We start from the raw sequence: 27465 nt of genomic DNA, 5'->3' as shown, positions 1-27465 counted from the left end.
TTGCTGTAAGGGACCTCACTTGTGTTCTTCCATTCCTGTGCCTCAGTCTCCCACCACAAAGCATCTTTATTCTCCATCTTCTCCCATAGCGGTCTCAGTCAGTGAAGATGCTCAGGGAACTCAGTACTGTGTGCTTCTTTCTTGCTGGGTTTAGATAGTTTAGACTTACAGCAGAGTAAATGCAACTATCCTCTTCAGGAAGGGATGAGAAAACAAGTGAAGGTTTCTTCATGAAGGCTAAATTTCGTTGACCTAGCTCATCCTGAAGGAATATATCAGTCTTCTAACAGGAAAAAAGCATCAGTTTGTGGATGTCATCGAGCTGGAGAAAAAAATAAAATTTAGGACCTCTGAAAACAGTTACTTGCAGGAGATACTTTCCCGTTCTTGTCTGGTTTCCTCAGGTTCCTCAATTTTTGCCTTTCCTATGCGCTCCGGTTCCGTGTTAGCGAATGGCAACCAGACGCCTGCGCCAGTAGCGTTTGACTGAGAAGCTACAATTACCGCCTCCGCCTCAGCGTCCCCCCCAGCCACGCGCGGCTATGCACTTGCGCAACGGGGCAGCCCACGGACTCGGCGCACGGCCCCGACGCAGAACCACCCCCTCCCGCCCCCGGACCCGCCCCGGCCGGGGCGGGCAGGCGGGCGGGGCTTCGGCACGGAAGCGGCGGCGGGGGCTGCTGGGAAGGGCAGGGTGCCGCGGGCCGGTGGGGCTGCTGCTGTTTCTGCGGCGCGGGGTCCTTGCCCGCTCATCTCCTGGCCGGCGGGTGCTGCTGCTGCTGCCGCCAGCGCCCAACGGAGCCGCTGCCATGCACGACGCCTTCGAGCACGTGCCGATCCTGGAGAAGCTGCCGCTGCAGATCGACTGCCTGGCAGCCTGGGGTGAGCCGCCGGGGCTGCGGCCGCGCATCTCCCGCCTTGCTGGGCAGCCCCCCTTCCTCCTTCGTCCTCGTCGGCAGTCCTCGGGGCCGCTGGCTGCGGGCTGCCCGGCTGCGGAGCGCCTGCGGTGCAGGCCCGGAGCGCGGTCGCTTCAGCGCTGAGAGCAGTTCCCTGAGTGCTGGCTGGTTCCTATCCGTAATGCCAGCCGGGCCTTCTAGCCTTAACGTTAGCGCCTGCTTGCTTGTGTTAGTGTTATATAAGTGTATAGGTGGTACTTTGGGGTGTGCACGGTGAGGGGGTTGCGGCGCTTGATCGGGTGCGTTGGGAAGGCTGCTGTGGCTGCTTGGGCTGTTCTGTACTGTGCTGCTGTGAGACAAAGCTGCTATTAAAACTCCTTCAGATGCTGTGGAAGTGCGACTCTTTAAATCTGTTTACCATAACCTCAGTAATAGCACTGTAGTTGGGCAATGACACATATGTGATAGAATTATATAGCAAAGGAGATGAGAAGATTGTTTATTTCTTTGTTGAGATTTTAATCTTTGTCACTATGAAAGTGTTTACCTTGCCAGAGTATAGGAGGCCTCAGATGAAATGGTTGGGTAAAGTCAAGCAGTGGAAGGAAGAGCTTGCAGGAGAATGAGAACGTATATAAATACAAGCATCTTAAGTAATGAGGAAGTACTGGGAGGAGGAAGATACATCCATGTGTATGTTTTTCCTATGTGATTCTCAGCAAAGAGGAAGATTTTCAGTCAGAGTTTGTGACCTGGTAAAGATACTACGCCTTTTGATTGTTATGAGTGCTGTAATTTGGAACAGTCTGAAACTTTGCTACAGAGTTCATATATAAAAAGTTTCTCTTTTATAAATCTTAAGTGACTGCTGGTTTTCCAAGCACTTCAAATGCCATTTAAGCAAGGATGCCACATTGATTCAGGCACAGCTGGCAATTTTGGGAAGTTCTTATAAAAAGCATGACTTTATTTTAAAGCATAGAACTTCTCCTTTTCATTTTTTCCCCCCTATTATGTAGCGGTGTTCGTCCCTGGGACATAGTGATGCCTCAGTAATAGCTTATCGACACTCTTGATTGAAAAAGATGTAACTGCTTGTTTATCTACAGTTGTACCAGTAAGCAGGGTTTGATGTCTTGGCTGTAGCTTTTGTTTTACTGTTTGGTTTTTGGCCATCATATGGTAACAAATGCTGCAGTCTAGCACTTGCACAAGAGCACTGTAGGGAGATGTGTCTATGGTTGCCATATAAAGTCCTCTTTGGCTTTTGAACCAAGCTTATAGGTGTTAGGATAAATACAGCTTAGTTGGATAGGGCATTCTTTGCCAGAACTGATTATTTTCTCCCTACTCCTTTTAGAGGAATGGCTCCTTGTTGGTACCAAACAAGGGCATCTTCTTCTTTACAGGATCAAGAAGGATGTAGGTAAGTTGATTGTAAGAATGACACAAGAAGTTGATTATATTATTTTTATTTCTTTCGTGTCAGATGTTATTGTGATATTAACACAAATGTGTGTGATTGATGATTTTCCCTACTTAGAGTTTAAAGAATGTGTGAGATCTTTAATAGAACTGTACACACTTTATCAGATAGTTAAGAAGGATAGGTAGTAGTATCAGCCTGTTGTTTGTGTTAGAGTGTACCTTATATAAGGTTGTCAGATCTTTCTTTTGCAGAAAGTGTAATTTCTCTGAATGCACTCACTCTGCATAAACTTGCACAAAAACAGTACAATGTGCTTGTTGCTGCAGGTTTGCTTGTCATCTGCTAATGAAAGGTTGGATTACTAGATGAATGAAAGAGCAAGTTTATTCAGTGGGCTCATCAACATCAGGGGTTGGGAGAGAAGGAACTTCACTATTTTTACTTTCTCATGTTTCTACTGTTCGCTCTATCTCTTAGTTATAATTGCTCATAGGCTATTCTGGAGATGCCACAGAGAATGCTGTTCTGTTTGAAACTTAGTTGATTTTCACTGGATAGATATATATTTTGGGTTTCTATATAGTAGCTGATAATGCAAGTTATTGAATGCAGTAATGCAGTATAGCATGGGACAGCAAAGGGAAAAAAAAATCCAAATGTTTCTATCCAGGATCATCAACTATTGGAAAGATACTTGTTTGTATCTGATTGAGACTGAATTCAGCTTGCTTTTTCTGAAACTTATAGGACGTCTGTTCCAATTGGAACATGCTAGTCTTGAGTTGCTAGTGTCTTATCTCACCTGGTAAATTTCTCCCCCTTTTTTGCATCAGTGCCAGGAGAGGTTATGTCATCAGAAAGTGTCTGTAAGTCTTTATCCCTAAAACTCCTTTTAAACCCCTTGTGGTGTAGTGTTTATTCCTTGTCTACTTTGCAGTGATGTGTTCCTTAGCAGTTTAAGTTTTTGATACTTAATTGGTGTTGATTAATTCTTTATGGATGTCTTTGTATCTTTGGGTTTCAAAATGCTTAAATCTTGTTATCTGAAATCCCAGCAAGGTAAAAATGTAACTACTGATGAAGTTCTCAGACAAGTACGAATAGTGTTATTTGAGTTCTTACCTGATGATGTACAAGGCCTTCTGATGCATTTATTGTTAAGCGTTTGATTTTGCTTTTGTAGTTCTTTGTGGTCTATTTACTGTAAAATCTATTCTGCCATAAATTTAAAGGCAACTTCAGTTTATATGCTCTCTCAAATCTTTCTGATAGGTTGCAATAGATTTGAAGTGACACTAGAGAAATCCAACAAGAACTTCTCAAAAAAGATTCAGCAGGTAGGAAGTAACATTTTCTTGGCATGGGGAATCATATTCCTTGTGTTCAGAAAAGAAGTGCAATCTTACATGTACTTCTTGAATCTCTGATAAACTTTAAAAATTTCCCTGAGTCTATAGTAGATTTTTCTAGGGGCAGCACAGCCAGGTATTCTTGCCCAGTATTTTCCCATATCAGCAATGAGTTTGGTGTGTTCACTGAAGCGGAAAGCTAAGCATTGGGATGTACAAGCTTATTTCTGACATTTATGGAAATGCTGTTATTTGCAGTAAGTGCTCAACTGCTCTGACAAAATAGTTGTTATAGCGATGGTAAGACACCAACAGACTGATATAATTTGCCTTTGCATAAAATGTAGCAATGTGAATATAATTTATGTTACTTGGAATTTAGAGTTAAAGTAACTGATTATCTACTGATAATCATATGAATATGTGATTGTTTATTTTTAGTGGGGGAAAAACTTTGGTTCATTGGTTATGCTCAGGAAAGCATCTATGTCAAAAAGATTAAGCAGCCTCTTTTACTGTCACTCATGCGTGTTTTTTAGAGGTACGCCTGTATTAGAGTCGTAGAGTTGCTCAGGTTGGAGCAATTCTTAAATTGATCTTTAATTCTGATTCTGGTCTTTAATTTTTAAAGATCATCAAGTCCAACCACAACCTAACCGTACTACCCTAACTAATAACCCTCCGCTAAATCGTGTGTGGTTTTTAAACACATTCAGGGATGGTGACTCAACTACTTCCCTAGGGATCCTATTCCTGTGCTTAACAACCCTTTCTGTAAAGAACTGTTTCCTGATATCCAACCAAAACTCACCCTGGTACAACTTAAGGCCATTTCCCCTCATCCTATCACCAACGAGAAGAGACCAGCCCCGCTCTCACTGTAAGCACCTTTCTGATATTGGAAGAGAGCAATAAGGTCTCTCCTCAGCCTCCTTTTCCCAAGACTAAACATCTTCAGTTCCTTCAGTCTCTCCTTGTAGGGCGTATTCTCCAAGCCCTTCGCAAGCATTATTGCCCTTCTTTGGACCTACTCCAGCACCTCAGTGTCCTTTCTGTAGCATGCCAATTGTTTTTTGTTTTTTAATCAGCTTAGTTTGCAAGCTCTGTGTGCTTTGTGAAAAACACGGTGTAAGTGAAACCAACTGCAATATCTCTCAGAAAGATTATGCATAGATAGCATAGTTTTTATTATTTTGAGATTATGTTTAATGCTTTTTCTTAGACTATCTATAATCAGGTTTCTTTCAGAGGTTTTGTTCATGGATGAAATCACTGATAGAATTCTTTTTTTCAGATTCATGTTGTTTCTCAGTTTAAAATTCTGGTCAGTCTTTTAGGTAAGTAAGGAAAATATTTTAATATTTAATGAAGTCTTCCTGGTGCGGTTATTTGGCTTGCTTATGGTGTGCCTTCCACATGTGCATAGTACTTGAGTTGTTGAAAAGTTGTCTTCTAGAATTTAGGCTTTTTCACCTGGTGAAGGAAGCATTGTGCAGCTTAGAATGGGAAGCAGCTTTGCTTGTTGTAAGCCAACTTGAAGAACAAAAGTGTTAACACTTTTCACGACTAAACATGGAAAAAACGTGCATATATGCTAAAGTGTGTGTTTGCATCTACAATTTATATGCATAGAGGCCTATGTGCATTAACATATTACATATTGTATGTATGTATGCAGACTGTAGAATAGTCTAAAATTTCTGTTGTACAAACTTGTTTGATGCATGAAAAACTTACCATTGCTATGTGGCATAAAATGCAGCTTATTTGCACATGGCAGTCTTTTATCCTGTTGTGGAAGATCTGAATTTGCTTGTTTCAGGCTTCCATTTAACCTTATGGTCTTTCCATGTCTGTTTTTGCTTATGTTGCTACTCCCTTTTCTATGATCTCCAAGTCCCAGCTCTCCCGACTCCAGCATGTGTAGATTTCAGCTGCCTGCGTCCTCGTGCGTACAAAAACTTGACCACAGCACCCTCTGTTTGAAACTGTTCACTTCTCACTACTTTCAGGAGCCAGTTCAAAATGGTCTTTGTTCATACAGTCTTCCATCACAAGCTTGCCCTGATCTAGCCTGTTTGCTGGCTCTTTCACTCCCACTTCCTCTGCTTGATTAGCACCTATTCTCAGTTCCTTCATGTGATTTTTACCAGAGCTGGTGTTAGTTGTCTTTTCTGCATGTGTACTCTTGTATTTCTGTGCCTCGGCACTTACTTTTCAGTTTTTGGGAGAAGATTCCTTTTCCTTTCTTACAGTCTTATTTTCTTTAACAGTTCTTTTTATGCCACCGTGAACTGCAATAATTTGTATGAATTAATGGTGAGCTCAGTGTGTTAAACATTGAAAAATAATTGGAATTTTGTTTAAAACAGAAAATAACATTTATGTCCATGACCTGTTGACGTTTCAACAAATCACTACGGTTTCCAAGGCAAAAGGTGCATCTCTCTTTACTTGTGACCTTCAGGTAAGATGAGGAACACAATGGCATAGGTGTTCTTACCCCCCTCCTTTTTAAAAAGAAAGTTTTAATGTTGCTGTGTAGATTTGGTTCATTAATTTTGTGTTTGTTTGTTATATATCCCCTTGTGTCTGTCTTATTGTGACCTTGAACTTCAAGGCACTCCTGTGGTAACTGTGGGGGGTGGCTTTTCTGTTTGCACTGCATCACCAAGCATTTCCATTGCTTGTTTTATTCTGGTTTTGTTTCTATTAAACTGCATTGGTTCAAGGAGTTCCATGATGGTTATGGCAGATCCAGGCCGTAAAATGGTTCCATGAGGTGTAACAATCCTCTGTTAGTATATTGTGGTTTATTGACTCCTTTGTATCCGAGGTTTCTCAGCCTACTCATATTGTACAGAAATCTGGTCTGTAACCAGAAGAGATGGCTTAATGCCCATCATCTGTATACTTTTAATCCCATGGGAAACTTAGTATTCAGTATTTTCTAGTAAGTATTGAGTGTTTCCTAAGTGTTAAAATTAGTGATGTCTTTTAAAGTGCATCTCATCACTTCAAAGTTCCTCAATGTTTGTTTGTACAGGCACTTAGCTTTGTTAGTATTTTTTGTCTGGAAACTTTTCCATTGAGATGGAATATGAAAGGTAGTCATTAATGTTTAGTGTTATTAACATAACACACTCTTTGCGTTGTTCATTTCCTTTCCTATACTTTATAGAGCTTAAGCTGTTTATCATGGTCTTCAGGGTTGGGCTGACAGCTCTCTACTTATCTTCTGTTTCTGTGTGTATCTGTATTCAGCGCTCTATTTTTTGTATTTCTGTGGTGTCACAACTGCTGCCATCTAACCAAAGTTCATTTTCAACTACACCACTTACCTACTCTGTGTTTTTGTGCTTAGAGACTCCCATTCTGGCACGAATGAACAAAGCTACTCTTCAGCTGACGGCTTTGCTTCAGGCTGAAGATTCTTTTGACCTTGTATTATCTTCTTTGTCTGTTAGTATTGATGAGTTTAGGCCTGTCTTTTTTACAGCGTTCAGATAATGGAGAAGAGGTGCTGAGAATGTGTGTGGCAGTGCGGAAGAAGCTACAACTTTATTTTTGGAAAGATAGAGAATTCCATGAACTACAAGTGAGTTGACTGTTTTGATAGGCTAGCATGGCTCTGTAGGAATTCTATTTACTGCTTTTTTCATGCAATCCCTACAAGAGGCAATGCTGACTTTTAGAGTATATTGAATATCCAAATCCTGTTGGTTTTGTGGTGATTTAACAAAGCGGCAGCACATAAAGGTGCAAATACAGGGTTTAAACTACGATTGGTAGCATTAGTATAGTTTCATGAATTAAGTAAAAGGCTGTGTTCAGTTGTAGTATGTTAGTAAATAAGCTAATGTGTGCAGCTTTTGTAAATGCATATGTAGCGGTAACGCTGGAGGTGGATCATGAAAAACTTCAGATTCAGGGAGGTTTTTTCAAGTATGTCAGTAAGTCAGAAGGTAGTTGCTGACAAGCCCAGAGAACTGCACTTGAGAATACCACGATGATAAAAGTAAGCATTGGAAATGCATAGAAAAGTTTCCAGTTATCTCTTCTAGGAAGTTGTGCAGCCAACTGACAGCATGCCTATTTCTGTGTATGAATCTGGCCTTTTAGTTGAACATTGCTTTTTTTGACCAGCTGAAGTCAGGTGTGTGTGTGCTAGGGAGCTTGATAACAACAGTGTTTCCTGTTACACTCCTATTTTGATTTTTCTCTTGTAACAGTCATTTTGACTTGTTTTCCTCAGGGTGACTTCAGTGTACCTGATGTACCCAAATCTATGGCCTGGTGTGAAAACTCCATCTGTGTAGGCTTCAAGAGAGACTATTACCTGATACGGGTAAGGACAGATTTTCAAATTCAGTGTTTAAGGAGAAATAAATAGCAGTAGAGACTGTAGAATGTTCCTGTGTTCACAAGTTGAGCTGACAAACAATGGCAAACAGTGTTTGGTATTGTTGTATGTGATTTTAGAAAGGGCAATCTAAACGTATCCCTTTAAGCCAAAGTTTTGCCACAAAGAGATCTTCTCTTTATCACTGTTGGAACTAGTATATGAAAGTCTTGTAGGAAAAAGATAACACAAATGCTTACGTTTTAGTTGGGCAGCAGAGTTTGTAAGCTCAGCTTGCATTTTATGCAGTATTTCTGAGAAGGAACTTTACTCCAAAATGAGGAAAGACTAGGAGTATGTTCTGATTTGGGAGAAGGAGCAACCAGGTGTTTGTTTTTTTTGTTTGTTTTGCAGTTGTGGGTTGTTTTTTTTTTTTTTTATTCTCTTGCTGAATAGTAGTAATTCTTGTTCGAAAGTCTCTAAACTTACTGCCATTCATTTACTATTACAGTTTCTGCTTATGCTTAATTTGACAGCAATACTTGACTCTCTTTTCCACCTTTAAAATTGGTTTCTGCTGATATTACAGGAAAATGAGATGAAGGTGAGGTATACCTCATTTGCATACATCTATTTACTGAATGGCAACTCTGTTCTGTAGTTGGCAGGAAGATTGCATGGTAATTTTATGGCCAGTTCAGATGGATACTGCTGGTAGAAGCAGTCCTTTTCTGTGTCCTTCTTGCTGATTCCCACTGTTTTAGTGGTACAAGTCTTTCTGTGTCTGCTCAAGGAATCAGAGTTGAGATTTGCTATCATCTTTGTGTTGGCTCTGGTGCTTGTCCAACCTGTTGCTGAGCAGCTGGATTTCACTGAATATGTATAAAATATATCCATGTTTTTGAGGAATTGTTCTCTGCTGTTTAGCTGATGATTTATAGGAGTTCTTTACTGTAACACAAGGGAAGCAGCAGGAAGATGTAGCTGGACTGAGTGAATAAGCTTGTCTGTTTTGGCAACAGTGTGTTGTTAGGTCAACTCATGAAACATCACTTTCATGTTGTTTATTAAATTTATTTATTTATTTATTTTGTTGGAGTATGCATTTGAGTTCAGATACCTGGATTATCTGCGGCCACAGCAGTGAATGGTTAAGGAAGGGAAAAAGACTGGGGAGTTTGCTTTAGTTTTAGTTTATTTCTTATGTTACAGTAGTTACTCATGCTAGAATGAAACCATGTTAAAGTTTTGACCTAACTGAAATCCTGCAGTTACACCAAGAGTTAATCGGGGAATTTTGCCACTATTGCTGCTGTGCTATGCATTTTATGTGCCTGAATAATATATGTACTCAGCTACTATCATGTGTAGCAGAAATATTAAGTCACAGCTTGACCCGGTGATTGAGGTAGGAAGGCAGGGCTAGCCCAGAGGAGCTCAGCTGCATGCAATGCACCTGAGTGACCAGAAGGGTTGGAACTGGGATCCACCCCTGCCCAGACCTCATTTAAGGGTTGGCAGTGAAGGAAAGGGTATCTTGCATACCTGAGGCCTTTTGAAAGTAAGCAACTTCTTTCCTTTATTTCTGTGCATGTGGGTGTTGTGTTTGAGCAAACCCTCACCTTGCTGCAGCCTGGGACCTGCTGTTCTGCTGTCATTGCTGTGCATTACATCATGGTAACAGGAATATGTCATTTCTGACAAAAGAGTATTAATTCTTTATTTCCAAATTAACATTTATTTAGATTATGCTCATATGCAGAAAATTCTTGCTGCAATTTTAAGTTAGACTTGTCCTAACTGTGATTAATCTGAGTTGAAAATCTCTCTACTAGGTAGCGTTTAATGTGCTCTTGCTTTCAGATACTTTCTCTTCTATATCTTTGAAATGTTGTTTGGAACAATAGGCTTTCTATTTTCTTTATTATCTTAGGTGGATGGAAAAGGATCCATCAAAGAACTATTTCCAACAGGGAAGCAACTGGAACCTTTGGTTGCACCTGTAGCAGATGGAAAAGTTGCAGTTGGTCAAGATGATCTAACTGTTGTCCTCAATGAAGAAGGGGTCTGCACCCAGAAATGTGCATTGAATTGGACAGATATTCCAATAGCCATGGGTGAGAATTAGCAGTAATTTGTTTTGTTTGCCTCTTTACTCCTTTGTAAGTGATAAAATTGTTACTTTCACAGTGTTTAAAAGCTGGCTGGATTTGGAGAGACAGCTGGCTTCTAGAGTGTTTTTAGTTGTATTTTCCAAGTGCAGTGAGTCCAGCTTGTTTATTCTATAATTTCATTGTCATTTTCACTCTTAGCCTATTTTCTTCTTTAGAGAAACAGCCTGTTTCTCTAAAGGAAGAATATTTGAAATGGAAGACGATGAAGTTTTTCTGGGCACTTGAGCGCTGCAGGAATTCTGTATATTGAAAGATGAACAAAAAGCCTTGTAGTCTGTAAGCAAATTGCTGTCAGCATTGGACATTGATTTCTGTTGCTAATAAGAAAACAAAGATGGACCTCAAGGAGAATTGCTCTTTCGTGACACAAAGTCGAGAGAGAACAATTAACTTATATTTTCACCTGTTTTTCAAATAGAACATCAGCCTCCCTACATCATTGCTGTTCTGCCAAGATATGTGGAGATCCGCACATTTGAACCCCGACTGCTGGTACAGAGTATTGAGCTGCAGAGACCACGCTTCATCACCTCTGGAGGGTACTAAGTAGAACATGATTGCTTTTGTTGAGCTGTCTGTGTGGTAGCATGCTGAAAAACTGGGAGAAGAGCTCTTCATACTCTCCTGGCTTAAGTAATAGCACTGAAACAGTTTGCTGTTGTTTGTGAACAGAAAAATGTATGTAATATCTTGAGGAGTGAATTATAAGAATAGAGCATCTCTGGGAATTCCTGATCACTGGAGATGTTTCTGCTCCTTCCCGCTTTGTAGTATTGCTTAATTTGCCTTTGTCATAAATGCATAAATTAGCCAGGATTGTTTCTGGTAGAGTGTTACTCTTTTTCAGCATTAGGATGTGGTAACAAACTTTTTGGCTTCTTTGCAGGACAAATATTATATATGTGGCAAGTAATCACTTTGTTTGGCGACTCATCCCTGTGTCCATAGCCACACAGATCCAGCAACTTCTGCAGGATAAGCAGTTTGAGTTGGCTTTGCAGTTGGCAGTAAGTACTCCAAATCCTTGGGTTTACAGTGGAATTTTCTTGTACAAAAGTATGCAAAAGAATGTTTGTCTACTGCTTGACTGCAGCTAGGCTGAAGACCTTAACCTCCTTACTGCCTACTTTGCACACACTCTCAAATTATTATTATTTCTTCTTTAATGTAAGTTTTAGGGTTATGCTGCCAGTTTTCTGTGTTGATGTAGTTGCTTTAGTTTTTTTGGTGTTATCTTGCATATGAGTTACCTCTCTTAGGTGTTTAATCAGCTAACCTTCTTACAGACTTGGGCAGTTGGACTTTAAGGCCTTTGGACCAATTGTAAACAGTGTTGCTTAGCTTTGTGTGTTTTGTTTTATCAATGACCAGGAATTTTTGTAATAGCCCTGTATGTTACATAATCTTTTCTTAGAGATGCTGAAGCAGTGTATTTCATTCCATTGCTTATACAGTTTTAGGATTTTCTGATTTCTGAAAACTTCTGTGGTGTTAATTTAAAATAAATTAATTGCATGTATGATTGTGAACTTGGGAAAAAACTGAATGAAATAGCAAATGACTGTAAACATACTTTCTGTTATATTGTTAACCAGAGGTGGCTTACAGACCTTCCAGGTTATCTCAGTGTTGCAATTTACATAGCACATAAGAATTAATGTTGGAGGTATTCACTTAGGAAGATTATGCTTTTTTGAGCATAGCAGGCTTCTGGATTTCATATTCTTTCTAAACTATATTCTGTGATTCTGTGATATTAGTCCTGTTATTTCTCTAAGGCATTTTCTTCTTGTTTGTGCTGCCCAAAATTTTTTAATATGTATCAATTTGTGTATAGGAAATGAAAGATGATTCAGATAGTGAGAAGCGACAACAAATTCACCACATAAAGAACCTCTTTGCCTTCAACCTCTTCTGTCAGAAGCGCTTTGATGAGTCAATGCAAGTTTTTGCCAAGCTTGGTACAGGTAAATGCTTAAGTTGATCTTAAGATAGCTGGCTTGGAAGAGATGAAATGAAGCTTACATATCATTGTATGTTTTGGTTTCCTTTTTAAAATAATATTATCTTGTGCTGACCAGTCTCCTTGTGAATAGCAACTAGTCTAGGCAACTGTTTAGCCTCTTATAGTGCTCAGCTCAACATATCTGAAGTTAATTTAAATCATGAAATTGCCCTTTGTGCAGAATATATTTGTATTGTAGCCTGGTCTTGCAGTGCATATAGCATACATGCAGATGTTGGAGGCTGGAGGTTTCTGCACATGTCAAAAGTCTACTTTTAGGTTGGAGTTGAAAATAAGGAGCTTCTGTAGATCTGCTACATTCTTGTCCTCTGATTGAACTGAGGACCCTAAACCTTGTTTTTGCTTTAAGGGCTAAACTACTGAAGCCAGGAAGGTTTTTGATGGCTTTGGAAGTTAAAATAATCTCTGATATTCTTCAGGTTTGTTTTAAGATAATTGGAAGATTGCCTGAAGACTGGTCTGCATCATAAAATACTGCTTAAGACTGAGATTCTTTCATTGTTGACAGACAGTACATCCCTTATGCATTTGAACTTAGAAATTTCCTTGGTGACGTCTAGCATCATATTTACTTTTGAAAGCTACTTTAACTTGAAATATTTTGAACTTAAATTAGAGGGTGAAAATTTGGAATTTATTTAAACTCCATGAAAACAGCGGTGTGCTAATATGAATAATGATATTTTCAGTTCAGGTTTCGTAATTTTTTTTTTTTCCTGAAAACATTACTTGTTCGTAGAAATCCTGTCCTACTGTTGAAGTTGTCAATGTCAGGATTCTGCAAGTAGAACAGTAGAAGGATGATAGTAATGGATTGCCCTCTGTGTGTGACAGGAGCACAAGTTGAAACTTCTGCTTGGACTTTAAAACAGTCTTTTTCTTGCTGCTTTTTTGCCTTGTTCTAGCTTTTTTTTTTTTTTCTCCTCATGGTAAACAATTTATGTTACCTGAAATCTAGTGGACACACAAGTTGATGAGGCAGCTCTGTTGGAAAGTTAACTTTATGTTTAAAGCTAACTTTACATTAAAGCTACGTTACATTTAAAGAGTTGGCAACATTATATGTTATGATTACTAATACTAGTTATTTTTTGCTTAGATCCCACTCACGTGATGGGTCTGTATCCTGACCTACTGCCAACAGATTACAGGAAACAGTTACAGTATCCCAACCCCTTGCCAGGGCTCTCTGGAGCAGAGCTGGAGAAGGCACATTTAGCTCTGATAGACTACCTAACGCAAGTGAGTACTCCTATGTCTGTTTTTAGAGCAGGGTTATTCAAGCTGCAGCATCTTTTGTTGTGCAGATTTTTTGCAGGAAGCAGTACATCTACTCCAGCTCTGTTAGGCTAGCCATACTAAACTGTCTTCATGGTCATGGCTTCTCTGAGATCTGGATAAAATTTACTCCTGAACTCAGATCTGAATTTGAGTCTGGTATTTTGTTTTCAGTAGCTTTCTGAAGAGGTCTTGGGCTCTTGACCTTTTGGTTTTGTTTGGTATCTATTATGGAGGGCACTCTATTCAGGAAATTGGTCTAAAGTATGCATGATAAAGTTGAACAGGAGGCAGTGGATAAAATAACTTTCTGACCTCTTTATTTTTGTGGACTCTGAATTGTTCTGCTGCTATTCTTACTAGACTAACTGGGAACTTTGTGTTTAGGAGAATGTTTTTGTGCCTTGTGGTTCATGCTTAAGAGGCTAGATGAAGCACTTAGGATACATAAGTCACCTTTTAGTTACAATAAATGCCATTTGCTACTCCTCATATTGATGTCTGTGTCACTAATGGCCCTAGTGAGGTGATGGCACTAGCCCCTGGCGGACTGGATCTCGAAAACGGGGACAACAGTTCTCCAAGTGTTTTAAGTGTCTCCTGATTTCTTAAAAATGTCTTTGCTCAGGTTAAATATATATTTCAGACATCTTGTGAAACTACACTTTTGCAAAACAAATTTATATACCTTATTGTGGTTGAAAAGATGGTATGTTGAGCAGTTGGAAATAGTAAAAATTCTTAAGGAACCAATTGATTAAGTAAGTTACTTGTTTAGTTTTTTTGTTTGGTGGAATATAGTTTCTGGGGTACTAAATTTTCATTTGATGTCCTTCAGAAAAGGAGTCAGCTGGTGAAGAAGCTAAATGATTCCGACCATCAATCCAGTACTTCACCCCTCATGGAAGGGACACCTACAATCAAATCCAAAAAGAAGCTGTTACAAATAATTGATACCACCCTGTTAAAGTGTTACCTCCATGTGAGTTTTCACCTGACTTAGAAGTTGTTCCTATTAAAATGCAAATTCTGTTGCAATATCAGGATGAAAAAATTGAGCGGGATGAAGGGATTATGTCAAATTCTCAAACAAAAACTGTCTCACTTTTGGTCTAGAAATGATGTTGGAGGCTTTGGTCTCAGCTAGTTTTCTCATTTATCAGGAGGCAGTTTCATGAAAGGAAGTACTTGTAGGTGCCTCAGTGAAATGAACATTGTCTTGCTTATTTGTTTTGGCATTTTAACCATTGCTTATTATGTTGCCTTTACTGTTAAATGCAGCAATGTTATCTTTTGTTGTCAATAATGCTTTTCAAAGCAGACCTCTTTTCTGGAAGGGGAATTGCTTTGATGTATTGTTTCTCTTCTCTTCTAATGAGTTATGGAATGGAGCTTCTTAAGGAAGATGTGGCTTTATCTGGATGTGAAGCTGTTGCTTCTTGAGCAATTTCTCTGTTTCAACTCACTTTGTGTACTACAAGTTTAGGAAGAACTTAGAATGTTAGAAATATGTTTGAGTGCTCCCTTCTTGCTTGCAGACAAATGTAGCGCTTGTGGCACCACTGCTACGTCTAGAGAACAATCACTGCCACATTGAGGAGAGTGAACACGTACTGAAGAAGGCTCACAAATACAGTGAGCTCATAATATTGTATGAGAAGAAAGGCCTGCATGAGAAAGGTAGGTGTGGGGTTGGGATGAGGAGAAGGAAAGGGATAGGAGCATATGCTCTTAATCTTGTGTCATTACTGCCTGCGTGTTGTTTACAGCAAAGCTTCCTTTTTTTTTTTTTTTTTTTTTTTTGTTCTCAAGTAGCTTGTTGTGGCTTAAATTGGAATGATAGTTATGCTTGTAAAGGAATTAACCTTTTTGTTTGTCTGAAAGCATTACAGGTGCTGGTGGATCAGTCAAAGAAAGCCAACTCGCCTTTGAAGGGTCATGAGAGGACAGTACAGTATCTGCAGCATTTGGGTAAATGTCTACATTGTTTCTGTGGAAGTGTTGCTCTTTCCAGATTTTAGTTATTCTATTGTTCAGAAACTTCATAGATACTATCAAGCTAAAGCACAACCTCATTGTCTAGTCTGCTTTCTTGCGTGGTGCAGACTTTAAGAATTAAAGCTCAGGAGTGTCCAGTTTAAACTTGAGAATCTTACTGGTAAACATTCCTTATTTCTGACTTAAAAAAAAAAAATAAAAATTCTACTGTAAGAAAATATACCATATTATTTTGTATTTTATTCTGGTAATGGTTTGCCATCACTGATGAAAGGAAAGCCTTACTTCTGGGATAGGCTTTCCAGTGGAAAGTCTAGCTACTAGTTGCTGGGCTTTGTAGTGTCTTTCCCAAAATGAAGAGTCCTATATGAAGCTTTTGTTTTCTGTGTGTAGATAAATCTAAGTTATAACCTGTGTCTAGATTAATCTGGGTTATGACCTAACAGTTCTAGTTGCTGGTTATATAACATTGTAGTAGGAAATTGCCTAGCTTGGCTGTTCATCTTTACTTAAGACCTTCTCTGGTTTTGTTGTTGTTAAGAATAGTCCCTTCCCATATGATTTATTATTATTTAATTCTAAATGCACAACTCTTTCATTTATCACAGTACTGGTAAATCAAACCCAACCATTCAAAGTAGTTTATGGGAGACATAAATTTTTCTCTCACACTTACCGGCAAAGCTAGTTTTTGTATATAATTTCAGATTGTGTATCCATCCATATACGTATATATTTAATATTTTTATTCATTATTTCTTGAAAGAGCTCTTGCTGGCTCTTGATAGCATCATGGTTATTCAATGATAATGTGTTACTTCCCATGGCTTTGACACCATTCCTGTTGTGCTCTGTCTCTTACACTTGGTGTAATTTGATAATGTCACTCACCTATTAGAGATCTGTAGTGATATTCAGATTATAGCCTAACAAAATAATCTGTTATTTAAAAAATTATTTTTGTAAGGATTGTTATCTTGATAAATTCATCTTGATGGACTTATATCAGCTGCTAATTTCTTACTTACTGTGAAAGGATTTGACCCTTTGCCATAGAGGACATTGGACTGAAAAGTGGAAATTGAAAGAAACTGCACAATTTAGAAGTATAGTGTTTTTCACTCTAATAAGAAAAATTAGTACTGTTAGTAAAGGAAAATGCTTAGGAGTTGATTAAGAGAACATGGTTTTGGTCTGACTTGTAGAAATTTTGTGGCGCTCAGTATTTGAGTGTTAATTTTTGCTCCTGTTTGAAATCATTTTTGCAAAGTAATGAATTGTGTCCTTAGACTGCAATGTGTGATTTGCTTGATTGGAGTGGAGAAAACAGAAAAGAATTTTACTATCACTGAAACGTGGGTATCTCTGAAAGCATCTTATGTTGTGAGTAGGTAGATCTTTAGGAATATGGTGCTGAGCACTGCTACCTCTTGTGTTCCAGGTGCAGAGAATTTGCACTTGGTATTTTCCTATTCTGTCTGGGTGCTAAGAGATTATCCTGAAGATGGACTGAAAGTAAGTTTGCCACTGAGATTCTTAGTGCAGCATATGGTGTAAGAATGCATGTGGTAACATTAAATCCAATTTAGTGTCTGATATTGTCTGCATTCAGCACTGTAACAGAATGCTTAGCAGTAGATGGATCAGGACAGCTTATCATTTTTTTTTTTTTTTTTCCCATTCTTAGAATACCTTGTTTTATAATAAGTGGCTAAGAACCCTTGAGTTTGGTGTAGCATTATTGTATGAGAGCATGATTGGATATTTAAAATCCTTTAATTTAAATGTTAATTTCCTTTTCTTAATTTTCTTTGACTTCTGTATTTGAGAGGTGTTGGGTACTGTAAAAGTTATGTGCTACAGAAGTGGAAATTTGGTCATCTATTCAGATGGGAGGTATCTTCTGGGTGTCTAAATAAGCTGCTTGGATTTTTTTTTAATACTGCTTGTGCTTACTCTTCAGACTTACATACTGATATGCTGAACTTCATTCAGCCTCAGAGAAAATACATTGCAGCACTTTAAAAATATTCAGTGAATAAAATTTCATTTTACAGATATTTACAGAAGACCTCCCTGAAGTGGAAGCATTGCCACGAGACAAAGTGCTCAGTTTTTTGATTGAAAATTTTAAAAGTTTGGCTATTCCATATCTGGTAAGAACTCAATACGTGTTACTGCTTTATGGTTAGTACATGTTCATATAAGCCTTTAGATCTCAAGGTGTACATGGTAGTGTCTCAGAGAATGCTAGCTTTGCTGTAACTTGTGCAGGAAATAAAATCTTGAGTTCAAGCTTGGTAAAAGTAACCATGAAGTATGGAGTTGTTGCTTGCTTTTAGCAAATTACTTTCCAGAGTATCTTTAACTAATCAGAACTTGTGTTTACAGGAACACATCATTCACGTCTGGGAAGAAACTGGCGCAGATTTTCACAACTATCTGATCCAGCTGTACTGTGAGAAAGTGCAGGGCTTAATGAAAGAATATCTCAACTCTTTCCCTGCAGGTATGTTTTAGCCTTTTCTGGTAGCCCAGGGGGGTGGGATGGCACAGGGGAACTTTCACAGTGTATTGCTCTAAGCCTCTACTCTTCATATTGAGAAGGAGAAGATACCCTAAATGATGAAAGAAAGCGAACAACAGAAATTGTTGGTTTGTAGGCAAGTCTAGTTTCTTGCTACCTTGGAAATCTTAAGTGACCGAGTTACAACTTTGCTCATGGTTAAAAGAAATGACAGCTACTGCTCACTTTATTCTGTTAAGGGCAGAGGTGGGTTTTGGTTAACCATATACTGTCTAATCAGACACTTGTCCGTGTGTTTTAGAAACCTGAAGTTATTTGTCAGGTGCACTCAACTCTTACAAATGGAACAGTTTCATTAGAATGTGGTTTATCCTAATTTTATTTTTTCCTCTTCTGTTACTAGTGTCATGAAATAGTTGTAATATGGTAACTGATATTCTTTCTTTCATACAGATAAATCTGCAGTGCCTGCTGGGGAGGAAGGAGGAGACTTAGGGGATTACCGGAAAAAACTCCTCCTTTTTTTGGAGAAGTCTAGTTGTTATGAACCTAGTCGACTAATTAGTGACTTTCCCTTTGACGGTGAGTTCAATTCCTTTAGCCTAAACTAAACCTTTCTTCTATTTTACAACAGAACCTTCTCAGTTATTAAGAATCATAGCAACTAAAAGAAGAGAAGATGGCTAGATCTGTTGTAATACACACTGTGTATGTATTCACTGTATGTGTGCTGGCAGAACTGTTTTTCTCAGTCCTCACAAGACTCATTTAAATGCTGGCTTAAGACCTTCAGTGACATCTCCTATCACTTAAGTATTTAGCCAAACCTTTAGATGAGCTTGAATTCCTCAGTAGTTATATCCTAAAGTTACTTGAGAATTCAAAAATATTACTATCTCTACTTTGTAGTAGACTTTGTATAACTTTATGTTTAAACTCCATTTTATTCTTTTTTCCGTTAATCTGGTTAGTAATGGACCTTATGTTGTCATTTTTAAGTGTAGCTATTGACTAATCGTTCATCCTACCACTAGGTCTTCTAGAAGAACGTGCTCTGCTCTTGGGTCGTATGGGGAAGCATGAGCAAGCTCTGTTTATTTATGTTCATATTCTAAAGGACACCAACATGGCTGAAAAGTAAGGATTTTTTAAAATAGATTTTTGTAGTGAGTTATTGCTGTATGTGGAGTGTGAGTGCTGTATGGTTTCAGGATCTTGTGTCCATGTTTCCTTGAGTTGTGGGCTCTTCAAGTTATCTGTTGATTACAGGTAACGATGTAATCCCCTTGTGGATTGACTTTTCACATTCTTCTGTTATTCCACTTCTTAGCAATATTACTCACATCAAATGAGTTCTTTGTTTCCTTCCTGTCAGATGTGGCTTTCCACTGCTTACTTTCCACTGATTTCTTTAGTTTGTGAGCTTGTGGATGTTACTTTACTTGCCTTCTGTTATCACAGGGATTCACTAGTCCAGGTGCAAGTTAAGTTCCTTCATTTAGCACAGCCCTGTAGCAAAAATGTGTTGGTTTTTTTTTTTTTTTCTGGATCCATTGTGCCAGGAAACCATCTCAGTGAATCTGAAGTATTTATGTGAAAATAGAACCCAGTACTGACAGGAATGTCTGAACAGTGACACTTGTTCAGTCCAGGTTCTTCTGAAGTTAGTTTCATGAAATGCCTAGCAGAGACATCTTTTCCTTAAAATGGTTAAAATACAATAACATCTCCACTCCACCCCCTTCCATTCTTTTTTTAATATAATGAAATCAAGGTATTAAATTCAGTTTCAATGTGAAAGTTTTGTAAGTTGAATGGAAGTGGAAGACATGCACAAAACCTGCCTTTTCTCAGCATTGTAATGCAAAGCAACCAGTGATCAGAATTGGATATATGGTCACCTGATGTGGATGGCCTCAGCAACTGAACTTTATAGATGATAATTTCTCTGGAATAAGTTTCTGGGGTCCAAATCTGTTCATGCATTTCACTTGATTCTTCTCTGTTCTAGCTACTGCCATAAACATTATGACAGAAACAAAGATGGCAACAAAGATGTAAGTAGCTCCATCTTTGCAGACTTCCTTTTTCTATAAGGATGTTTTTAGACCCTGGATACTTAACCTTTTGACTTACCTGAGCCACAGTGAGTGAAGAAGAATTGTCTTGGGCTGCATATAAAATATGTATTTAATGTATATAAGTAATAAAACATTTCTTAATATTTTTTTCCTGAAGCACTGAAAAAAAAGGGACAACAAAAACATAAAGCTAACAGGTTGGATGCATATGTAGACTGCTTGTGCCATGGTAGGGAATGTAAACTTTTTGCTTTGGATTTTGTGTGAGGTGTACAGGAACCTTTGTATAACCTCTTGGGATTTAGGAGTTACAAGCACAAATGTACTTTATTTTTTTGTTTGTTTTTGTGAATGGTGCTGCATTATTTGAGTTGAGCATATATTCTGCAGATAAATTCCTGATGCAATTTAGATAAAATACTGCATTCTTATTCCACTTACATTTACAAAAAAGTTAATGCTAAAAATGAAAGTGTTGTTTTCTAAAGATGAGTTATAGAAGATAAATGAGGGAGGCATGATTAAAAGATACTACTTTCATAGAAAAACCTTAACATACAATACAAGTTTTAAAAGTCTTTGAACATCACTCGTACATCTTTTTTCCTGTGGTTTTAAGAAAAAAGCTGCTTAAATGACTTAGAATTTGGAATGGCAAAAAATAAAAATAAAAAATAAAAATAGTACTTTACTAGTACTCTTGCTTCCTGAGTTCATGAGTGCGATGATTTCAGCAGCTTTCCTTTTGTGTAACAGGTCTATCTGTCTCTGCTCCGGATGTATCTCTCTCCACCTAGTGTTCATTGCTTGGGGCCAATCAAGATGGAAGTGCTGGAGCCTCAAGCCAATCTGCAGGCTGCTCTGCAGGTGTTGGAGTTGCATCACAGCAAATTGGATACCACCAAGGTAGGAAAGACTCGTATGTACTTTAAGTTTGTACTGTAGGCAGAACATACTGGAGCAGGTGTGTGTGCAGGATGCTACAGTGTGAATTGAGTGAACTTATATTTTGTTCTCTATTTATTGTAATTTTTCCTAACTGGATAAATATTTGCTTTAGGCAATAAACCTTCTTCCAGCAAATACACAGATTAGTGAGATTCGAATCTTCCTAGAGAAAGTCCTTGAAGAAAATGCCCAGAAGAAAAGATTCAATCAAGTACTCAAGAATCTTCTCCATGCTGAGTTTCTGAGGGTAAATACCCATAACCAAGTGGAATTATGTTGTAAAGCTGATGTTTGGTATTTTAATCAACTATTCCTTATATGTGATGTGTTTTCTCTGGATGGTGCCGTAGTTCACCTGAAATTAGTAAATGTGCACCAGATAGTTTGAATGTCCCCTTTTCAGGGTATGATAGCAAGTGCAGTCATTTTAATTTGGATGGAGCTTGTGCCTTTGTGAGTCTCTGGACTCACTGTGCCCTGGGGTGCATTGCAGGATGGTCTTGGAGAGCATGGACTGGATTTCTTCCAAGTAAACTAAATCAGAGGATGCACTTCAGTAGTGAGCTGAATTCTCTTAATGGGTAGAATGCTTTAGGCTGTGGTTCAGACTAACTCAAAATAAAATCCTGGAATACCTGTAATGTTGATGTTGGGTCTTCACTATCACCTGCTCTACTCTACACAAGACCAAGTCCTTATTTTGTGCAATACAACTTGCTGATGTAGATACAGCCACTGAAAATTGAATGTTCTGATAGTTTTTTAGTTTCACCAGTCTAGAAAGGAACTGTACCATGGTATTACTTTTTAAGCAAGTTTATTTACTGTCCCATAGGTTCAAGAGGAGCGAATATTGCATCAGCAAGTAAAGTGCATAATTACAGAGGAGAAGGTGTGTACTGTATGTAAAAAGAAGATAGGCAACAGGTGAGAGAGCATGTGCTTTAAAGTTTGGGAAGCAAAATCAAATGTGAATCAAATCTTAAAATGTGTGTATACATGTTTGTTATGTGTTTGTGTCTGTATGTATCTATATACATGCCATCAGAAATTCTAAAGACATCTTACTTTACTACTCTGGAAGGCAGAAAATCGTATCTGATACTGAGAATGTTTTTGTAAGAACACTGCCCAGTAACTGCTTCTTAGCTGCAATTTAAGGAGAACAATGTGAAGAATCTCAAACTAAGATGCATGTGGAATAGCTCTATATCTAATGGCTTTGTGATTCCCTGTCTAATTTATGTTTTGAAGTATAGCAATCTTAAAACATGTAAAAATAGAACTGTTTCACTTGATGCTTAGATTCCAGTAACTTTTCTTCTGCTATTCCTAGTAAGTAATGATGGGTTGGTATAGAACATTATGGACATTTTTTTTTTCTATCTGAAACTCCAGTGGAATGCCGTACAATCATTAATTGTTTATCTTCTTGGTGTGAACTGTTCCAAAATATCATTAGCATTCACGATTACAAAAGAAATAGTTCTTTTCCAAAATATTTTAATGAACGTGAGTCTGAAGATAGTAATTTTCAAGTTTCTTATTAGTGTATAGCTCGTAACATCAGAATTAAAGTTTGTGTGTATAATGTTGGTTTGGTTGTCTAGGGCTTTTCTAATGCTGTGAATTTCAGTAAGGATTTGAAGGACTATCATGTCAGTAAGTTACCACATCTCCCAAAAACTAGGATGAAACTTAAATCCAAAGTCAGATAAAAAATGGTGCCAGTGGCTTCGAAGAAAAGTGTGCCTATAGAAATAAAAATAGGTTGGTTTTTTTAATGATACTCTCAAAATCCATAGAACACTTTTGTTTGATTTTATCCGACAGAATATTCAGGGTGAAATCTCAATAGGAAAGAGCCAGTTCTGTGTAAGCACCTTTTTCTGATTTTGACACTGCTCTGTTCTTGTTCCAACAGAGAGAACTGTATTTGCTGTGTTTCAAAAAAAAGTTGATGTTTTTGTTTCTATCTCTTCACAGCGCATTTGCTCGATACCCTAATGCAATAGTTGTGCATTATTTCTGCTCCAAAGAAGTCAACACGTTGGACACCTGATCTGGACTTATTCAATAATCCCAACACTCCTATGAAGTTCAGAAGTGATGGCTTAAAAAGTTGATGCTTCTGAGATTACTGAGGCTTGTTTCTAGGTTCTCACTAAGTAGAAGTCATTTGTATCTAAGGACAGACTGTACCAATATGGTCATATTGATTTATTAGAAAATGACTTAATCTTGTCATTATAGTGCTGACAACTATGTTGAACCTCTCAGTACTCAGATGAAGAATAAAAACCGATCAGCCATAAGCTTTGTAATGCACTCCAACTTGTGAAATGAGTTGTCAGACAATTGTAAGCTGTTCACAAGGCAACTTTTACAGCAGAAGTCCTCCTTGGGGTAACAGTATTGTGATTTGGCCTTGTATGTAAATAGTCATTCAAAAATGAAAATGTATTTTGAGTCATTGCAGCTGTATCACTACCGCATGTAAATCACTAGATGTATGGCATAAAGGAGGCTTCTATGCCTATTTTGAGATGTAGAAAATAGTTTTATTTTTATCACAGTAATGGGAATATTTAAATGTTGGCCAAAGGAATTTGTTTATTGGTGTTCAGTGTTATCACCTGACTTTCAGATAAAAAGAATTTGCACGAGAGATAGTCAGGCAAACAGCAAATGCATCACTGAAGAGCTGCTTTTTTTTTTTTTTTTTTTTTTTTTTTAAGAACTGTAAATTGAAATAATTTGTGTGCTGTTGGCTGACTTTGGTCACTCTTTGCATGACTGGAAACTCAGACTGTTCTAAGAAGTTCCTGTATTCATATAAAAAGCAAAGAACACCCTGGAAAGCAACTTTTTTGAGGGATTGAACTACAGTTATTGCTTGAACTTCTTGACTACGCTTAAGATGTTATGTATATAAAGCTCTTTGGTCACTGTTTCACTTCCCAACACTGAAGTAAAATCTAGACTATTTCAACATCTCTCTTTCTCAAATGCTTTGGAACAACTGCGTTCTGTGCGGGCTGGTACTGTTCCTAAGTTACTCTTGGGCCAGAGGTCTAAATTGCAAAAACTGGGTTGTACCACACTCCTTGAAGGCTGTAACCTTTTTGTCTAACTAATTTTTCAGTAAGCTGTAATCTATCGCACATTGATACTGGAAATACTGAAACGTGTGATTGGTGCAGAAAGAATGTGAGCAGCAGTATTGAAAAGGAAGGAGTAGCACATAAGTTAATTGTCTTGATCTTTGTCTCCAAATTGACTCCAGCAATACTTACACATTTGTAATAATTAGATAATATTGTTCATGATATGTAACTATCAGATGTTACATTTTAATGATTGAGTAATAAAGCCTTTCTGCCCAAGGTGTAACTAAATCTCAGCTGACTTTGTAGGTTTAGTTAAGCCACTGTGACATGGATGTGTTTATTTTAGGAACAGATCTGCAGTAAGCTGTCAGGAGTCCTAATTCACTTTAATTTACCACTGCTAATGGTTTTGTTTGGTAACTGTTTTCCTTTTCCACGTATTTCTATTTATTGTTTATATACTGTGCATTCCTATGAATTTCATGGTCCAGTGTTTTGCTACGTTTATGCTTGTATATCTCGGGTGATATTGCTACTAAGGTCTTTCTGTAGAGTCTGGGAAGAGGGAATCTGTGGTATTAGTGTTTTTAACCTTGTATTTCTTCTATTGGAAGAAAAGAGTCTAAAGTACTTATATTCAATTTGCACATTCTGTATAGGTCTTTATATACTAGTTCAGGTGCAGAGGGAAGATAGTTTGGGAGAGTTGTGTTTACAGATCATTGAGAATGAAAGAAGGGTATTTATCAGGCCCTGTATTCTTTATATACAAATACGACAATATTGGTCTGATTTTTACCTATCTTAGATTTAATACTGTTAGTATGATTTTTATTTACTTCCATCGTCTACTACCTGGAGAGTGGTATTCGCATATGAGGAACTTCATTGTGCTCTTACTTTCATGGTTAAGGTTGTGCCTCTGTTCATCTTTGTTGCATAGCCTTTACAAAGAAGTGATTTGTGCTGTATTTTTGTTGCTGTTGTTGGTTCTTACAATGTGGCTTGGATTTAATTAACCATACAGCAGCTACAGCAGGTTTGTCTAAAGCAATAGATTGTAATAAATATTGTGAACTGGTGTGTGTGTCAGTCATTGTGCAGTTAAGCTTTCTGGGCTTTATTTTAATAATCTTCGCTTTCTTTTGAAAGTCAGATTTAATGCAGGGATTCTCAGTATCACTTCTGCTTTAATGCGTAATTCAGATAAGGCCATGTCACCTGAGAGCTGTTACTGTTTCTCAACTTCTGCTTTGGATTTACAAGTTTATAGTATGTTTGTGAATGTTCTCAAAATACTACTAAAAACACTTTTGTATCCTTTGAATAATGTTTTTGAAAGTCTTATACAATTAAATACATTTACTAGAGAATACTAAAATCATTGATGTGTTTTTTTGAGTGGTGATATGCTGTTTCAGGGGGAAGGTGACTGAACAACACTGTGCTGAAGTCAGGAAATAGTAAAGCTCACAGATATGCAGTTGCTTAACTTTTTTAGGTCTACTACTGTGGTGTTGGAAATAGAACATACATGCTCATTTTCCCATTCTACAGAAATGGGAGATACTGGCTCTGAGGTAAAGTCTGTCTCCCTCACAGGTAGTTGAACTGGGGTGGGGGAAACAGCAACAAATAAAGACTGAACAATCAATAAAAAACACTGAGAGCATTCCTTGGAGTCTTGATATCATCAAGACTCATCTTCAATATTTATGTGTATTTTAAGTGCCATATAATATAGTTAGTGGTGTTCGTTATTTGTTCACACCTGCTGACAGAAAATTAACTGAAATGTAGATACACATCTGTCTTGACCACTGGTGCTAATGGTGCTAACGATACTACTGGCATTATGCTGATACTAATCCCCCTAGAAATGAAGTTATCCATTTGTGAGACGGTCTTTCTCATTTTGTGTTTTGATGTTATTTTCCTTGTTTGCTTTCTTAGTTTCATAGGAATGGACCAAAGTAAGCAGTTCCTTGGAAATTAAGTTGGTTGTCAACAGTGTCGCTATAGCTAAAACTACTCACAAACAGTTAATGCATGGATCTGTGACTATGCAACAGTTCTTATATATATGTTTTTAAAAGCTTTTGGACTTTCTTGAGAGAGAAATTCTATAAACATTAGGTTCCTGTGGTGAGATTTCACTGGAAGAGGGCAGAGAACTTCGGGAAAAGGCAGGTAAGCCTGACTTAAATGCAGTTGGGCACTCACAAAATTGTATGTTGCCTCAATTTTCCTCTGTTTCACAGTTGTGATGCTTATAATTCTGCTTTTTTTAATAAATAAAACAGAATGGGCCTCTTAACTTTCAGTGTAATGGTAAGATGAAATGTAAAGAAGCACTTTTTCAGATGTGTTTACATAGCACTTAATGCTTCATGAGAGTTTAAAGCAATCACTGGCTGTTTTGCACTAATACTGTATTTGCTTTTTTGCCTTTAAGTCTATGAGTTCACTGACTAGTACTGACTTGTTTGTACTTCAAATACCAGTGCCTATGCTTTATTAATTTTCTTACGTTCTAATCTAGAGACTGACACAACAGGAAGTGATTAATTAATGGGATCTTGCTAGCAGTGTGTCACGTTCTCATGTTGGTCTGCATTGGTGACATGCTGCACTGCTGGCTTTCATACGTCTGATACTACTATCTAACTACTGAAGCACGTAAGTTTCTTGTCTCGTGCTTCAGATTAATAAAAGCCTGCACGTGAGGTGCAGCTGTTTTAAAAACCTCATCATTTTCATTCATAACTACTAAGATATTTCTGAAAGCACAATGGATCCAGGACCTAATCTGTTGTACAGCGTTTTGAGAAACTTTGGTGGAAGAATAAGGACAGTGCTGTGAGGAAAGGAGAATAATGGAGGGACTTGCACAGACTGCTCACATCGTGCAGGGTTAGATGTGGTTTGGGGTTATTGTTCTCTGATGCATCCAAAGGCAGACCAAATCATAGTGCCTCTGTTCAGGGCTCTCAGAAATGTCTCTGAATGGCTACAGTCAGTGATAAATTCAAGGCTTGCAAGACTGGAATTTCTATTTAAAACTATTGTTTGATCATGGGTGTTTTCAAACTCTTTCCAAATTCCAGCACAAGTCCTAAATAAGATCACTGGAACTCCGAAAGAAAATCTGGAATGGGAGTTTTGAGGCTGCAGCCTTATCACAGCAATGCTTTTTCCTAGCCAGAGCTTCCATATCCAGTGCTGCTTTGCTGCTATCTTTCACCAGTATTTGAAAAACCTGTCAGTGACGTGTAGAACTGGGCTGTTTGACAAGTGCAGGCCACAC

General features: G+C 38.0%; 1 protein-coding gene across 3 annotated transcripts; it reads left to right on the top strand.

Annotated features, from left to right (window-relative positions):
* Window positions 1–655: 655 nt before the first annotated feature.
* Window positions 656–25237, top strand: VPS39 (VPS39 subunit of HOPS complex). 3 transcript variants are annotated; one of them, XM_052696976.1, is made up of 26 exons: window positions 656–882; window positions 2257–2322; window positions 3598–3662; window positions 4969–5011; window positions 5572–5622; window positions 6047–6141; window positions 7174–7272; window positions 7930–8022; window positions 9950–10133; window positions 10609–10729; window positions 11077–11197; window positions 12028–12157; window positions 13316–13458; window positions 14333–14476; window positions 15033–15174; window positions 15379–15465; window positions 16934–17007; window positions 17550–17648; window positions 17884–18001; window positions 18473–18601; window positions 19054–19156; window positions 20031–20076; window positions 20857–21006; window positions 21161–21295; window positions 21884–21975; window positions 23035–25237. In XM_052696976.1, exons 1-26 carry the CDS (start codon window positions 810–812, stop codon window positions 23108–23110), a joined length of 2679 nt encoding a protein of 892 aa, XP_052552936.1. In that variant the 5' UTR covers window positions 656–809; the 3' UTR covers window positions 23111–25237. The 3 variants fall into 3 exon arrangements, with proteins under 3 accessions (XP_052552936.1, XP_052552937.1, XP_052552938.1); XM_052696977.1 differs by lacking the exon at window positions 5572–5622 and adding an exon at window positions 3159–3191; XM_052696978.1 differs by lacking the exon at window positions 5572–5622.
* The last annotated feature ends 2228 nt before the right edge of the window (window positions 25238–27465 follow it).

Source organism: Tympanuchus pallidicinctus, unplaced genomic scaffold (genome assembly GCF_026119805.1).
Source record: "Tympanuchus pallidicinctus isolate F22 unplaced genomic scaffold, pur_lepc_1.0 scaffold3, whole genome shotgun sequence".
Lineage (NCBI taxonomy): Eukaryota > Metazoa > Chordata > Aves > Galliformes > Phasianidae > Tympanuchus > Tympanuchus pallidicinctus.
The sequence above is the reverse complement of the archived record's forward strand: the minus strand, read 5'-3'. Positions and strand labels throughout refer to the sequence as shown.

What these genes read in the sequence shown, in the direction of transcription:
- VPS39 (XM_052696976.1), top strand. Translation starts at nt 810, where the DNA reads ATGCACGACGCCTTCGAGCACGTGCCGATCCTGGAGAAGCTGCCGCTG. An exon ending in AGTTGGCTTTGCAGTTGGCA is followed by an intron (nt 11,198 to 12,027) that starts GTAAGTACTCCA and finishes ATTTGTGTATAG; the next exon opens with GAAATGAAAGATGATTCAGA. An exon ending in AAAAAGAAGATAGGCAACAG is followed by an intron (nt 21,976 to 23,034) that starts GTGAGAGAGCAT and finishes ATCTCTTCACAG; the next exon opens with CGCATTTGCTCGATACCCTA.